General features: G+C 42.0%; 1 protein-coding gene across 2 annotated transcripts in view; it reads right to left on the reverse strand.

Moving 5' to 3' along the window:
• Positions 1-16,619, reverse strand: part of HACE1 (HECT domain and ankyrin repeat containing E3 ubiquitin protein ligase 1) — a 71,546-nt gene extending 54,927 nt beyond the window's left edge. For both annotated transcript variants that reach the window (XM_015427809.1, XM_015427808.1), the window contains exons 1-8: positions 16,451-16,619; positions 13,433-13,487; positions 11,768-11,857; positions 10,536-10,640; positions 6,773-6,848; positions 5,213-5,344; positions 4,614-4,696; positions 2,001-2,097 (exon numbers count right to left, since the gene is read on the reverse strand). In XM_015427809.1, the coding sequence (XP_015283295.1) occupies positions 2,001-2,097; positions 4,614-4,696; positions 5,213-5,344; positions 6,773-6,848; positions 10,536-10,640; positions 11,768-11,857; positions 13,433-13,487; positions 16,451-16,526 (714 nt within the window). In that variant the 5' untranslated portion in view covers positions 16,527-16,619. The remainder of the gene's footprint in view (positions 1-2,000; positions 2,098-4,613; positions 4,697-5,212; positions 5,345-6,772; positions 6,849-10,535; positions 10,641-11,767; positions 11,858-13,432; positions 13,488-16,450) is intronic.
• Positions 16,620-17,626: the final 1,007 nt, after the last annotated feature.

The following is a 17,626-nucleotide window of genomic DNA, read 5'->3' on the forward strand; positions in this document are numbered from 1 at the left end:
CTGCTAATGAAATATTGAACTGCTATCCTACCTTAAGCATGTGTGGACATGAGGTGTTGGGTGTACCCCAATAATTTGTTCAAGTAACTTTGTGAAGTCTTTTGCACAGTGTAACCCTATTGCCTGTGTAGAAGAGCCCTCTTGAATTATTCTGGTTTGCATAGGTTCAGGTGGGTAGCCGTGTTGGTCTGAAGCAATAGAACAAAGTTTGGGTCCAGTGGCACCTTTAAGACCAACAAACTTTAATTCTGGGTCTAAGCTTTTGTGTTCATGCACTCATTTTCAGATACATTGAAACAGAGTCATCAACCATTACATGTAGGAGCAAGTGAGGAGGATGTTGCCCATATCTGTAGACTTCTGCAAATGTGGGAACTGTAGCCTCTATTCATAACTGGGTCACTGGTCACTTCTTCAGCTATGAAATATCTGTAGAAGAGAGCAGTGACTCACAAAAGCTGATCCCCTGCTACAAATTTTCTTTGTGCTTTTGAAGCAGTTTTTCTCCAGGTAGGTTCGCCAGCTCTGAGTTGGGAAATACTTGGAGATTTTTGGGGTGGAGCCTGAGCGGTGGGTGTTGCCTTCTGACACACTTGTGGTGTGTCCTTGGGAGGCTGCTGTAAAGCATCGTGGCCAGCGGGGCCCTTCTCGCTTTGCCACCTGGGAGATCCGGCTCAAGGCTTCTCTCCCCACTGAACAGCAGCAGAAGAGGCACTTTTTCCTGTTTTCCTCCTCTAAAAACTAGGTGCGTCTTATGGAGCGAAAAATACGGTACCAGGCCCAAAACCGAGCCCTGCAGCACCCCACTGGACATCTCCCTCCAATCTGATGAAACGCCACTGACCACCACTCTTTGGGTGCGGTCCTCTAATCAGTTCCCTATCCACCGAACTGTCCTATCGTCCAGTCCACAGTCTTCCTGTTTGCCCATCAGAATGTCATGGGGAACCTTATCGAAAGCATTACTGAAATCCAGGTAAATCATATCAACAGAGTTCCCACAATCCAGTAAGCTCGTCACACGATCAAAGAAGGAAACCAGGTTGGTCTGACACCTTTGCAGAAGACTAAACAGCAGCTATGGCTGATCCCACTGCACAGATTTAGCTAATCCACAGAGGCCACCACCTGGCCAAAAGATATAGTGGTTGACAGGATCCATCTTCTTCGGATCAGGGTGTGAATGTTATCCCTTAGATTACACACTAAAAATTTGAAAAACACGTAAACTGTAAATATTAGATAAGATCATAAATATTCTATACAACTTAACTCTAGTGCCACATCACATATAGGTACTCCACATAAAATAGCTGTTTGAACTGCACCTGAACCATACATTTGTTCTTCTGTGACAAATTTAGAAGTCAATCATACTTCAACATCAATACCATGAACGTAAATTCTAGTGTGATATTTATATTAAGGTGAACATGCTAAGCTTCATTTATTTAATGCTGACCCGCATGTAATAATATGTTTTATAGAGCAGGATTGGGTGAAATATTAATTTATACAGAACTCATCATGTAATAAACTGTTCACTGTTGTTCAGATAAGAGATCTAAAAGCTACTACAGTAAGTGAACATTTACTTAACTCCAATCACATGCAATTTGCTACATAAAACAGAGCCCCCCACCCCAAATCCTTTTAAACTAATTTTGATTTTGCATTAACACGGATCATCACACATGGGAAGCACAAACGCACAGCCTTTCTACACTTCCTAATACATGAAGGTGGTAGTCATGCATCTACCCCTTAGCAAAATTATGTGTGCTGCCCTTGAAAAGAAGCACATACATTTCACCATGCAATGGAACAGAATGGGTGCAACAGAAAAGAGACGCAGCTTTTTCCTTTTGCACAGAAAGAGTTCAGTAATTCCTCAAGCATTTTCTGTAAGCACCTCCATATAACAGATGTTGCTTTTAGACAGACAAGCACTTAAGACTTTGGTTTTAGAAAATACATGTTACCTCAAAGCTAATTTATACCTGTACACAGAGGTCAAGTGGAGTAACTCCATTTTTGTCTGGCAAATATTTGGCTCCTCTCAGCAGAAGAATCTGTGCAGTATCTCTTTGGCCATGGCTGTATTAAACATAGGAAGGTTATAAGGTCTATTTAGTCTTTATTTTGTAACCAGACAGCCTACCACAAATGTGCAGTGCCCAACCACTAAAAACTCAGCTGGAGCTTAGATAAATTAAGGACTGTGGTCTATTTTGTTTAGCTTGCCGAAACTAGGGTCCTAATATGTAATCTTTGCATTACTTGATGTATCAAATTAAGACTTATGCTTCCCTTCAGTTTTGTATTTAGATTTCTGATTGGTTCTACAATCCTAATCCAATTATATTGTTTACTGAATCCCCCCTCCCCCCCGGTCGATTGTAGTGACTCACTCTGTGTAATCCGCCTTGAGTCCAAGTGAAAAAGGCACACTATAAATTACATTAAAAAATGAAACATCTGAGGCTGCTAACCTAGAAGCAAACTGTAAAACCATTCTAAAAGATCAAACTCCTTAGTTTAAAACCTGGGTAAAAATGTTTTGGCATGATGCAGATGCCAGGTGAGCCTCATGGGGAAGGACATTCCACAGGCCTGGTGCCACCACTGAAAAAGCCCTTTCAAAGCCATTTGGAGCAACAAGCAGAAGACAAACTTACAAGTTTTCACTAGTTCTCACAGCTAAACACCATCACAGCTGTAAAGCAATTTTTCTAAACAAGATCATCTGCAGTAATCTAAATCCATGTACTTGGTGATAAAAATTTCCTTTTTTTAACTCAAAAGCCTTAAAGTTGTCATGAGTATACTCCCACGGACAAATTGAGCTTCTCAGACAGCCTGTTTGTGGTGGTTCTCCCCTAGGATTGTCCACCTGGCAACTGTTAGGTCACAGGCATTCTCTGTGGCAGGACCATTCCTCTCAAATGGCCTACCAGAGAGGGTGCAGCAGCTGCCTCCACTTGTTGTGCTCAAAAAGCTTTTTCTGTTCCAGAAAGCATTTGGTGGAAAGTAAATTGTGGCAGTTTTTAACCATGTAACTGTGCATTGCTGTTAACTTCTTACAACCTGTGATGTCTGTGTCCTGCAGTTTGCAGAGATAGGGCAGAGAGTATATTTTAAATTTTGAAACTGCATATGACCTTGGGATGGCAGATCCTTCGATCTGTTTGACATTCCCACTCCCACATTCCACCTCACCATCTTGTATCATGAGCATCCTAAGCCAGGAAGCCCTTGCCCTTGCATGCCCCATCATCAACCCTTGAAGTTGGTATGGAAACAAATGGTGAACTGGATGAAGTGGCAAGCTCTGGTTTGTTACTCTGGCTCAATCTATATAGCCAGTATCATGTATGAGTGGAAAAAGGAATGGGAGGGAAACATATGAGCCAAAGGCTCTTTGTTATGAACATGTCAAAAATTGTTAGCAATGTCTGAATGCAGCCAGTTGCTGTACAACTGCAAATCAAACAGTGTAGTAAAAATACTAAATTAGCATAGTTAAGCTGGGTAGCATTTGGCTTTACTGACATGGAATTTCCAGTATTTACAGATGCTTAATTGTATTGAAGATCTGCAAATGCTTCCATGTCAACACTGTACAGTTTCCTTGTAACCTGGATGAAGACTAGGAACCACCACCGAGATCTAGTAATTGTACAGGTCTTTTACTTTTTGCATTCCACAGAGGATGAACATGTTTGTGGGTAAGAGATGCTCTGTTCTTAAGCCCCCTAACTAGGCTGGCAGGGCCTTCACTCAAAGACAGGGCTCAAGGGACAGGCTTCACTAAATCTAGAGATGCAATGCAGTTTCACAGTGAGGATTTGCCCTAGGTACAGACATCTCAGAGCCTGGCTCTCATAGTTGCCTCTGTCTTCTACATCCTGAAGCTCACTGGAGCTAGAAGCTGGATGTCTCCAGCTCCCCATTTACTTCTCTCAACTCCACTTCAAATTCTGGCCAACTAGCCCTTACATATCCACCAGAGAAATTTTTCAAACAGAAAATTTTTGTCGTATTAATTTTATTTTATAATCACTGGGCTAGTGATTGCACTTTAAAGGTCTTATGTGCATATTTATCCTGTGCCTGGTGATTTTACTTCTGAACAATTTTACTTCTGAACAATTTACTTTATGGTCCTTATTGAATCTATACTTTGTATATATTTCTGATTGTGTTCATGTGAATATAATTATTAACCATCTTGCCACATATGTATGACCTCTGAGGAAGGCCTATTTGGCCGAAACGCGTAAGGTCAACTTTTTAAGCCCTTGATATTGTTATGCTTTATATACATTGGTTGTAATTGGGCCCCTATATATGTTTTAAAATTTGTTATTATCAATAAATACATGTACCTTTTTTATGGATAGGTTTTAATAATGGCACAACAAAGAGTAGACCAACAGATCAGATCAGCTTCGCATGGTTCTAGTAGACTGGGAGAGCTATTTGTTCCCAGCCACCCAGGAACTTCACAGTGGAAAAGGATTTTAACTTGATTTCCATACAGCCAAGTCAACACTCATTCCACTGTCTTGTGTGGAGGTGAATGTGACATTTTATAAAACAGCAAATCATACCTGCAAGCAAAATAAAGTGGAGTTGCTCCTGAAACATTGGGCCTGTTAATATCTGCACCACTGTCTAGCAGGCATTGGACTGTCTTTTGGGAAGAAAAAATGAAAATTAATGAAGCACACAAACACATACTCTTAGTCCCTTTTAAATTACTTCAACTATTTTCTCCAATAAAGACTTCAGATTCAGATGTATATAGAAGAATATAACAAAAAATACTTAACAAGGACAGAAAGCCTGGCAGAGCGAGAGCTCTATTAGCAGAAGGGAAATATTTCAGCAGATTTTCTTTCCTCACTGTGGACCTCTGGCCTCACAGCAGGTGGCTTGTTGTCCCATAAACATTTTCAGCATCACAGAGGGATGCAAAAGTGCAGCCTCCTGTACAATGACAGCCTACTGGAAAACAAACTATACTCAGGCCCTTTCTAAGAGAAACCCAGCATTACCACAGGAACTAAATGCTTACGGGTATTATCGATAATAAAACAGGTTTGTGATGTACTATGCTTTCTATTAATGGGCTTCATTTAGAAATTTGTGACAAGCTCACGGCAACCAAAGCAGCTTACATTAAATATGCGTATTGTCATCAGCGTACCGTTTTGTGGCCATTCTGACATGCCACATGAAGTGCGGTCTGTCCCATGGCATCTTCAACATCTACATTGCTAACATGTTGAACGAGATCATGAAGCAATTCTGTTCTTCCATTAACAGCAAGCCAATGTATCTGGATACATACAGAAGCCGGGTGGGGGGGTGGGGGGAGAGACTCATTAGCATGTAAATTCGATGAATATAAACTCATAAAAATGAAGGCAAAGCAAATATGATCATGTCTTAATCATGGGTACTGAACACAAACACAGGTGTACTGTCAATCTGAGGGTCCAAGATCACAAAGAGAGTGGTATGATAATATCCAGACCAGACCAAGAAATAGCAGCTCAAACAAACTAGCAAAAACCTTCTGTGAGTGATTTAAAAGGTAACACCAAATGTAATGATATCCACGGATTCCAACATGCACCCAGAGCTTCGTGGATCGCAGGGACTTCAACATACTATATGAAGAAAGAACAGCTTTATGTCTCATATGCTCCTAGGGTCCCCAAAAGTCAGAAGCAACTTGACAGCACTTAACACCCACATAAACACTAATGGGAATTCCAGATACACACACAGCACATACATTCACCTTGTATAAATGAAAGAGTATACACAGAGGTGTGATTACATCTGAGGTCTGCAATTAATAGACATGCCCAGATCTGCAGTAATACTTGCCTACATTGCTTTCGATGACCTACCACCACACATCCAAGATAAAGATTTACAAATCTGAATTTTGGAAGTCGCTTATAGTCCAAAGAGAGAAATTTATTATTAGAAATTAGGACCATATTTCTGCAAGCATCCACTCTTCCTCTTCGCTGAACTGTAGACTCAACGTTAACAGTTTCATTTTTAATCAATTGAGGATGTCAAGATGTGCGATTAACGGAAAAATCTATTGATCAACAGGAATGGAGAAGATTGAGGGAAAGGGGCTAGGTTTTCACACAAATGTCAATTTTGTTATGTAGCTGCACCTATCTGCAAGTGTATTTTTAGGATAAGGCATAACTATAGTATCAGTGAGGGATGACTATGAAATCCAATCAAATCTGATTTTACAACCAAACAGGGTCCCCACTCCCTCAGACTGTTCAAAGGAATCCAATCCCATTCCTAGGGATCTTTGATGAGCAGTCAAACCAAGTTCTATTCCAGCTGTTAGAGGAAACTCCAAAAGTACCGAAGTTGCTTATCTGAGCCCAAAAGCATGGACTCCTGCGCTCTGAGAATTTGATCCAGGCACTTAGTGCTACCTACGTACGAGGGATCAGATTTAGGGGTTTTCTAACCCATTATAACACTCTTCTCAGATATTGGGAGGGGGGGAGAGTAAAGGATGAAGCATTTCCCTCCTGCTCCAGGGAAGATCATGAATTTTGAAAAATTCAACTCAATGCCCCAATAATTGACTCAACCCTAACCAGACACAAGACACTCATTCCTAATGCCAATTATCAGCTCAATATCACTCTGACATCACATGCCAGTAATATTTAAATCTTCCAGTAAAAGTCAATAAACACAAGTTTATAGAACTTACCGCCGTCAGTCCTTCATTATTACAAATGTTGACATCAGCACTATATTCTAGTAGCTTGCTCATACATTTCTTCTGGCTGTACAGAAAAGAAATCTCATTATACTCTCATGCTGAGAAAGACTGCTTCATCTTCTCCTTTAGTTTCCAAGGCCTGGTTTATCCACTTAGTGGACTGAAAAACCTCTTTGCATGTGGACACAGGCTCAAGCTTATAAATATGATTGCAAATTAAATCAAATGTAAAGGTATGTGCACATGCACATGAACAGCTTATCGTTTAGCTTGCAGAGGCCAGATAGAGAGGAAGAAAAGGCACAAGGGCTCCTGGAGTCCCAAAGGTTAGACAGCAGCATGTAGAAAGAGGAATTTCATGTGGGTTACTGACAAACTCAGAGCATCTTGTGGCTTTTCTCCCACAGAAAGAGTGCAGGCTTCCAGGACAAGATGGTCTTAAGAAGAAGAGTTGGTTTCATACCCTGCTCTTTACCACCCAAAGGAGTCTCAGAGTGGCTTACAATTGCCTTCCCTTTCTCTTCCCACAACAGATACCCTGTGAGGTAGGTGGGTCTGAGAGAGCTCTGAGAGAACTGTGACTGACCCAAGGTCACCCAGCAGGCTTCATGTGGAAGAGTGGGGAATCAAACCCTGTTCTCCAGATAAGAGTCTGTCGCTCTTAACCATTACACCGTACTGGCTCAAGAAATAGTTCATGACCCCAGCCATCAGTGCCCACTTCCATGACAGGATGTGTTGACCAAGCAATTTTTGATTTGTTGAATCTCAGGTCTGCAAGAGAGCTTGAAAAAGTATGTCATTGTGCAAAACGAATAGGCCTAATAGTCAATTCCTATAAAAGGAAAAAGAGGGCTACACTGTTTAGGAAAAAAAAAGTTACTTGTAAGGACGATGCAATTATCTGGACATTAGCTACACAATGAACAGTACTCCATAACAGATTCATGGAGGAAAGGTCTATCAATGGCTACTAGCCATGGTGACTAAAGGGAGCCTCCATGTTCAGAGGCAGTCAACCTCTGAATCCCAGTGCCAGGAAGCAAAATCAGGTAAAGGCCTTGGTCTCTGCATCCTGTTGTCGGACCTCCAGAGGAACTGTTTGTCCACTGTATGAGACAGGATGCTGGACTAGATGGACCACTGGTCTGATTGAGCAGGCCTCTTCTTATGTTCTTAACAGGAAAAGATCAGAGGAAACTGACAGTACTCCTGCTGCAGGTACAGACTTTGACTTGCCCTCCAAGTCTAGCATGTGTGCCTCAGCAGAATGGGAATTTATCTGTAAGCTGCTTCAGATGTAACATCACCTTGTTGATTTAAATTATTCTTTTCTCTAATAGTGAAGAGCTGCGGTCTCTGGGTTCCTTCTGCAATAATCTGCTCCCTCAAAGGCAATGGTCCGACCACCCACTGCCTTTAATAACAACTAACTGGCAAGAATTAATTATGAATTTTCATAATTCCCTTACAAAGGATTCTCCACTACCACATAATACAACATGCAACGCAGGTGCTCTACATTGCAGCCCAAAACCAAGGAATTCCACTGCACACAATTACCTCCCCTAAAAAAGGTGAGGGGGTGAGAAGCATCACTGGTCACACATCAGACTGTTGTGCCTGTTTCTCCATGCAGTGTCTACTTCACTTGTCACATTTTTTGACCGAAGTAACTTTCACAGAGCAACAATCTTCTGTTGGTTTCTTATTGTCACTGTGGTTGCCACTTCACCACAGGGGCAAAGGGGCTTCCAGATGGTCAGTTTTCCCCACCTCAGTCCCCCATGATGGCCATTCCCCCTTTGCATACACACCACTGGGGAGCTCTTTGCGGTTTTCAAATTCAATCAGGAACAGATATATCACTATAGCATTATAACAGTTTATTAGACCCTCTGAATTTCCAAACTTCATTTTTTAACGTCTGTAGCACATTTTGTTGAGAGTTTCACAACAAAAAGGATTACACACTTGCTGTTTTTTTAAAAAAAAACAATGAAAGCCAGGAGTTCAGTGGACCTGACAGACACAAAGTTATAATGCCAGTGAGATATGCCAATTGCCATTGTTTTATTTTACATCTTGAAAACACACTCTGAAGGCCCTGAAGGGGAGAGATGGACTACCTGAAGAAGTGAGCAGTGACTCACAAAAGTTCAGACTTCGCCACAACTTTGTTAGTCTTTAAGGCGCCACTGAACTCTTGCTCTTTTCTATTGCTACAGACAGACTAAACACAGCTACCCATCCTGATCTATCTTGGGGAACTATGGCAGGGGATATGGCACCAACTTGACCAGGACCAGGAAAGACCTGAACCTTCCTGCCCACATCAGCACCATTTTTCCTGCCCTGGTCTCCTGCAGCAGCCAATCTTACCCCTCCCCAGCCCTGCAGCCACCCAGGGTTTGCTTCAATAGTTCCTAAAAGATCCTAGTAAAAGCATGTTTAGGAAACATCAACAGCCTGTCTAGAACAACCCGAGAGGGGACTGCATCTAATGTAAACAGGATTACTTGCATGGCAAATATATAAGCTGATTCTGAGATTTCTGCACTGTATATTTTTTTGTCCACAAGGGAGGAAAAAACTAGCTTTTAAATAGTTTTTCTTTTTAAAGGCAATGGCAAGGTTTGCAAGGTGCCAAATTCTGTTAAGGGCAGTGCTCCCACAACAGTCTTAGACTTGTATGATCCAACCCAGTAATGTAAGGGTGCTTACATTTATAGAGATTTCTTGCCGAGATAGGAAACTCCATTCATGGGGACAGCACAAGGAATGCAGAACAGTTACTACCACTGAAATTAATGTAAAGGCAGGCAAGAGGGAACTCCACATGCAGCTCAGAGCTTCCATAAATGAAACATTAGACGGAGACACGAAAACAGAACAGCCAAAGAGCATCTTTTCAAAGTAATGCCTTACCTCCTGCATCTCTCACAAGAGTTCTACAGGCCATGGAAAGATGCTATTGATGAAGAGACAATGAAATCTACAAAGCACTCCTCAGCTGTACCAGACAACTGTAAGGATAATTGCTTAAAGCATTTAAAGCTGCTTGCTAACCACAACAGCTTTTACAAAACACCCACACAAAGCTAATTGCATTTTGCCTTGGTCAACTTCTGCTTATGTGAAACTATTCTCCAACTACACTTTACATTGCCTCTACTAATCTTGATCCAATTTACATTATATTCAATAGATTAATAAATATGTTAAGGTAAAGGTAAAGGTTCCCTTGCTCGAAAGCCAGTCGAATCCGACTCTAGGGTTGCAGTGCTCATCTCCGTTTCAAAGCCAAAGAGCCAGCGCTATCCGAAGACGTTTCCGTGGTCATGTGGCTTTTACCTTCCCACTGAAGTGGTACCTATTTATCTACTTGCAATTTCTTGCTTTCGAACTTCTAGGTTGGCAGGAGCTGGAACTAGAGATGGGAGCTCACTCCGTCATGTGGCAACTCGGGTCTCGAACTGCTGAACTTTCATGCCATGCAGTTCCACAGCCTGCAGTTCAGTGTCTTAACCACTTGAGCCACCGCAGTTCCTAATAAATATGTTAACCCATAATAATTTTTGTTTCGCTGGAGTAATTCACCAAATACAGTTACTGTGCAGCTTTCGTTCATTTGAGCAGAAACCAAGCAAGGCTTCAACCCAGGCTTCACCAAATGACCAGACAGCCTCTTGTGCCTAGCAGATTGAGATTTTAGAAATGAAAGGCCAAATGCAACAGCTGCATCTCTTACCCATTTCTAGCAGCCAAATGAAGCGGTGTACACCCAGAAATATCTTGATAGTTGGGATTTGCTCCTTTCTTTAGCAGCAGAACTAGACATTCAACTGACCCACAGCTGAAGAAAAAGTTTGGGGAAAATCTTTACCAAAAGCCACACAGAAAAATGACAGCTTCCACAAGAGGTAATAACTTAACGATTTTATATCCGATTTGAAAGTTATAGCCTCTTTCCTCAAGAGCCACTTGAGTAAGTGGATTGTTAAGACTGCATTTGTGTTCTTTTTATGTTTGCAATGGATGATTTTAAAAAAATGGATTGGACATAAGCTGATCACTATTCCCTCTTGATACCTAGTGAAGGGCAGAGCTGAACACGTTAAGCAAACTAGCACACATTAAGTTAAGGCACGAGCAGGAAACATCTCCCTTACCCACTATGTTCTCTTGCCCTTCCCTGGCAGCTCCCACAGTCTCTCCCCTCTTCCTACTTCCTTCACTCGTTCCCACGCACCACACCTTGATCTGTCCCCATCTTCAGCTTTCCCTCCATCCCTCCTCTGTCATGTTCTCCCCAGGAAAAAAACCAAGCCCGGCTGTATGCTGGCCACCAACAGACCAATCTCAGTGGCGTGGATTGTGAGCCTCCAATGATTGCCACTGGGCCTGTCCCTGCTGAATCCAACTTCATCAGAGTACACAACAGGGGAAGGGGCAGGACACTTTCCCGGGCTGTTTTGGCCTTCAAGTCTACCTCTGCTCCCACCCACAGCTTTGCTTTATAGAAATCAAGGCTTGGAAGGCTCAACATTGTTGTAATAGATGCCTAGCAAACCCCAAAATGGCAACTTAGTGCTCTATAGGCATTATGTTCTTAAAACTATAGATGTTCTATTATTCTGAGAGGAGGTTAATCCCCTGATGTGTTTTTGGGTCTGCTTTTAGATTTTTCTGCAAACTTGGGACTTCCTTCAGTTTTGCAGAGAAATCCCCTATATCCCCTAGCTCCATTCTGTGGATCTATTAATCCACACTCCATGACCCAGTTCAGAATTAGATATATGATTTTATTAAAGAAAACGAACACTGAAATGGCCACATTGATCCTTCCAATTCACCATGCCTACACTTCAAAACTGACGGGGCAAATTATCATTAACTAAAAGCAAGGAGAGTTTCTTTAACTGAAAAACTATTCTAAAGGCTCTCTCTAGTGTTTCTCTAGGCTTGTGAAATCAGCCTTACTTTGCTGCAATATGAAGCAGGCTCCTCTTAACACGTCCAAATGCATAATTGACATCAAACTTGGAATTTGACAGCAACTCTGAAACAGACCTAAAACAAAAGAAACTTATATTAGAAAGAGCACTCTACTTTCAAGGTCTTTTTGATGGAAATAAATGCCCGCTGTGTATGCCACATGTTGCAAAAGGCAATATATCGCCTGAAATCTGTTTAGCAGTCAGTTTGAAACTCTATTGACCTCAATGGGATTTATTTTCATGCCATGCATTTATTATGAAAAATGTTTTTTAAAAGTTAAAAAAAAATATTAGCATACAGATACTTTTGCTGCTATGCATTATATTAATTGGCTTTATATATTTCATAAATTTGTGTGCATTACTAATTAGGCCTGTGAAGACTAAAAATAACTGTAAAGGGACTCTACAAAAATGCTACCTGTTGGAGAATTAATATTTTTAATCTAACCATATTTAGTTTGTATCCCCCCCCCCTTAAAAGTTTACTGTGTGTTATTCTGAAAAAAATTCTATCCTGGTTTAGTTTGAAGTAGCATCCAATAACTGGAAAGTCCGTCCAACTTCAAACAATTGTATCAGCGGACTATCCTCTCGAAAGTAATAAAGAAGTAATTGCTCTGTGTTCGATGAAAGAGCACAAATTCACACACAAGGGAGCTTGCTTAACATATACATTTCTTCAACGTGGCTGGCCTAAAGGCCCCTTCAACAATTCTCTGAATCCTGAGCAAGGGACAGTCAGAAACTCTGCTTTTTTATCACCTATCTCTTCATGTCCATAGCTGTGGATATAAAACTAATAGCAATATGGAAGTCCTTTGGAAGCTCCCTGCTAACGAAGAGCCTTGCACAGAGTGGTTTATAAAACCCATAAAATCTATTTTATGATGTAAAAGTCACAGGTGTGTTTATAACTAGCTAACTTTCAATGCAATTATATTACAGATTTAGGTCAGAATCCAAAAAGCTACCTTAGGAAGGGACAATTTAAGCATGCTTTCCTCAACTTCAGAAGATGTTTGTCATGTTGCAGGCATATTGCTGTTAAGGTCAACCACTACCTGTATGGCTCTTTGGATCCTATCCTAGATTTAACTTCCAGAACTTGCTTCAAAAGACAATAGGAAGCTGAAACATATTGTAATGTTCTGAACCTCGACTAACAGGGAACATGTTTTTGTTTTGTGTTTGTGTGTATGTTTTTTGCCGTCAAGTCACAGTTGACTTATGGTGACACCATAGGGTTTTCAGGTCAAGAGACATTCAGAGGTGGTTTGCCATTGCCTGCCTCTGCGTCATGACCCTGGTATTCCTTGGTGGTCTCCTATCCAAATACTAGTCAGGGTCGACTCTGCTTAGCTTCTGAGATTGGGCTATCCCGGTCAGGGCAGAGAATATGTAAAGACATGTTAACACAGTGGGTGCCAAACCACAGGTACTGGACATGCTGGTCATGTCCTGTGAACTACCTTATGCTTAAGGGCTTGAAGGACTAGTGAGATTTTTGACTTGAATCTTCTGAACACCACACAAAAACCAATGCATATATTCAGAGGTGGTGGGGGTGCTTTAGATCCAACACTTATATGCACCTTTATTGCAGCTGGGGTTTGTTTTGTTTGCAGGTTTAGATATGACAACTTACCTGTGTTGGTCAGCCATGACCATTGGCATTAAAGTGTAGACAGCAGTTTCATTATCTGTAGAAATTAAGTTATAGTTATTACACCATTTGTATAGCCTGAAGACAGTGACTGAGAGGAACAATCAATTGTTAGTCAACTAGGTATATTTGGACATTCCACATCATTTATTATTTTTACGTAAACACTTTAAGCTTTCATTTGAAAATAAAAGACATTTTTCTTCTAACTATAGTGCTGGCAAATTCTTCCAATAAATTAATTCACACGTGACATCTAGCTGCCTTAAATACTTTCAAATCTCCAGGGCTGGATGGCTTGCATTCCAGGGTGCTAAAAGAAATTGCAGATGTTATTTCAGAGCCTCTAAACTTTGAGATTTCCTGGAGTACTGGTGTTGTGCCGGAAGACTGGAAAAAAGCGAATGTTACCCAATCTTCATGAAGGGAAAAAAGACAGACCCAGGAAATTACAGGCCTGTCAGTTTTACATCAATACCTGGAAAAATTCTAGAGCAGATTATTAAACGCTCTGTCTGTGAGCACCTTGAACGGAATGAGTTAAAAGATTAAAAGGATATTAAATATGAATAATCAAATATTTTATGACTTACAGGGTGCATTCAGATGGGGCGTTTCAACTTGTATCTGAAACGCTGAAATGCGATCACACTTACCTCCTGTCTGCGGAGCCCATCGCTGTATGCCCGTTCACACACAGCTGGCGTTGGTGGGGTTTTTTTTAACTTAGTTTGCACATGTGCATAGGCAGCCATCCACAGAATGGCGATCTTCATGCATGCGCAAAACACCCCGTCTTACATTCAAAATTTAAAGGTAAGGACTTACCTTTAAAGTTTAAAGACCAAAGTGGCCTCCCTGAAGTCCTGGACTCCTCTAAACGTTAAACTAAGGACCTTTTATTTATTTTTTAAACAAACACCAGGGCGAAGCTTTGTCCGAGCGCATATCACCAACCTAAAAAAAAAATGGCGGGCGAAAATCGGAAGCCTCGGGCTTCCAAACGGAAGTGGCTGTACAACGTTGGAGCTATCAGACGGGGGTAAAGTGATTACAACCGTTGCACTCAGGATACCGCCACTTGGGGACCTAGTGGCAGAATACAACGGTTTAAAGCTCTTTGCAACGGTTAGGGACGGAAGGCAGATGTTTGCCGTCTGAAAGCCGGTAAGTACACCGATTCAAACCAGCACCTATACCGTTGCAAATGCCCCGTCTGAACTCACCTACAGGGTAGTAAAAATGACTATATTACTTACTTAAGCAGCAAAACCTAAAGACACAAGACAAAGATTTGATTATTCATATTTAATAACCTTTTGATCTTTTTTCTTTTCTTGATCCAATATTCACTTGGTTATCTTACTGTAATATGTATTAAAGTTACATGTACCTCAATATTGTTTGACCTCTGAAGAAGGCCCCAATAGGGCAGAAACATGTCAGTTATGTGTATTGGCCCTTGTGTTTTGGCCACCTTTACTTGTTTAAAAGGCTTTTATTGGGCCCTTATATGTTTTTAACTGTCTTTCTAATAAATACATGTATTTTTGTATATTATAAGTTTTAACTTAGTTTTTAATACTGGCCCTTTATTTGACTTCTTTAATATTAAAGCATGTACAAGACAAACCAAAAAAAGTAAAGTCTGGCAATCCAGAAGTAGAAGTTCCTTCCTCAAGATGAATCACCTTTTTATTTTTAGTGCCCTTGCATCTTCAAGGAAGTACGACACTTGATACACAACTGGAGATGTGTGGCTTTGACAGGGCAGAGATACAAAACAATACAGATTAAGCTGCAAACCCTTAATCCCAGCATTTACTTCTAGCCTATTACCTCAACCATAACCTGCCCTTCCCAAGGGTCTCTTACACAAATACAAGGAAAGCAAGTTTTACCCACAGTTTCACCTATGGCAATAGCCATGCAACTGAACAGAGCGTTCTAAAGCCATGTGTCTTCCCAACTTCTATGTCCCTATCTTCTCAGGATAAGAATGGCAATATTTAATTTCTATACTGAAAAAAATATTGGGGCTCAAGCCTCCTTAAACGAATCAGTAAACTATTCTTCCTCACCCCAGATATGACAATCCTCTTATGTTGAGAGCATATCCCTTTATTTTTCACGAAACAGCTTTATGTCAAAGCAAAACACCAGTCTGCTTCAGTACAGTATAATCTGATTTGTAACAGCTCTCCAGCATTTAAGGCAAAGATCCTTTCCAGTCCTCCTGAACTCATGAAGACTGTATGCATATTAAAGAAGTTCTTTTACAGCCTAGGGGTGATCCTTGTGACCAAAAACCAGCCTCCTCCTCAAGAGGTCAGTGCATCCACCACGTTCGGCTAATTGGAGATCCCACCTAGAACCATGCTACAGTTTATTCCAGGACTGTGATACGCAGTAACATGTATTTCCTTTATCAAGGAATAGTTCCAGCAAGTCTAGGATCCCAGAACAAAGGACACTATTTTTCTGGGAGGAGCATGATTCTCATCACTTATTCATTTAAAAAAAAAAATGCTTCTTTTAAAAGTTAATCAGTGTTACCATAACTCTACCTCTCCCCCGCACTCACCCTTAACCGAGTTCCAGACCCACCCAGACACTGTCCTAATCCCCTCCAACTATTCTAACTGCCCTCCAAACCTGCGACTCTGTGGTCTTCCTTTTACTTTCCCAGGCACTCCCCAACAAGGCTTAGATCCCAGATCAGAGGGCATCTATTTCTCCGGGGGCTTGAACCTATTCGATTAAACACTACCACGCCAGCCCTTATCTTTCCCAGAAAGGCAATCTTCTCTCCCCCTAATCCCCCCGCCCCGGTCATACCATCTAGAGGTTTTCTTTCTACTTGCCCAGGTGCTTCCCAGCCAATAGGCTCCTCACTTCCGGCTACCGACCCACCCCTAGCGACCCTCACAACGCACGAGTCCCTGGCCGCCTGCATTGCCCAAACCCCCTTTTTCCTTCTTCTACCGTTCCTCCGCTTACCCTCCGGCAGCTCGACAGTGCGGGCGCGACGCAGGGACCTCGTGAGCCGGTTGAGCTGCTCCATGGCTCTCTCCATCCTCAGGGAGAAGCCCCGCCTGCTGCCAATCGCAAATGCGGAGCACTCCCTCCCTCAGCCCATCGCCCAAGCGGCACCAACTCAAGCCCACACTCGGCTCCCTGACTAGTGAAACGCTAGCTCCTTCGTACGCATGCGCCAACCTCCCGGATACGCCGTAGAGCTAAGAAAAAGAGATAGGCACAGCACGGACTGGCGCATGCTCTGAGACTGAGGTGACGCTCAACGGAAGTTCCACCCTTTTATATGCCCGTAATTTCAAATACTGTGGAAGCGGGTATCTGACAAAGAAGAGGGTTCGGTCTGACAAAAGTTCTTCTCGCACAATAAATCTGTTAAATCACTAAGGCCCCCACAAACATTTGCTTGATGTTTTTGTTGTTATGAGGAAACGAGAAACATCCCTACTCTCAAGGATTGATGCCGGAGCGCCCCGGTCCGTCCCTGCTAAAAGCCGCTTCTCCACCTGCTCTGTGTAATAGCGCGTCCTGCAACTAAAGCAGGAGGTGTTGCTAAAATGGCATGTGTGCCAAGACAGGAGTTGAAATAGGTGCCACCCTCTTAAACAAATCCCAAAAGGATTTTGTTGTTCTTCAGTCGCACAGTCGAGTCCGACTTCGCGACCCCATGGACCAGATCACCCCAGGCCTTCCTGTCTTCTTCCGTCCTCTGAAGTTGGCTCAATTTCATGTTCGTTGCATCTATGACACTGTCTAACCATCTCATCCTTTGCTGTCCCCGTCTTCTTTGACCTTCAGTCTTTCCCAGCATCAGGGTCTTCTCCAGTGAGTGCTCCCTTCTCATTTGGTGGCCAAAGTATTTGAGCTTCAGTTTCATTATCTGGCCTTCCAGGGAACAGTCAGGGTTGATTTCTTTGAGGATTGACTGATTTGTTCTTCTTGCAGTCCAAGGGACTCTCAAGAGTCTCCTCCAGCACCATAGTTCAAAAGAATCTATTCTTCGGCGCTCGGCCTTCCTTATAGTCCAACTCTCACAGCCATACATGACTACTGGGAATACCATTGCTTTGACCATGCGGACTTTTGTTGGCAGGGTGATGTCTCTACTTTTTATCATGCTGTTTAGGTTCGCCATCACTT

The sequence above is a fragment of the Gekko japonicus genome, unplaced genomic scaffold, assembly GCF_001447785.1.
Source record: "Gekko japonicus isolate JY-2015 unplaced genomic scaffold, Gekko_japonicus_V1.1 scaffold556, whole genome shotgun sequence".
In the NCBI taxonomy this organism is placed as follows: domain Eukaryota; kingdom Metazoa; phylum Chordata; class Lepidosauria; order Squamata; family Gekkonidae; genus Gekko; species Gekko japonicus.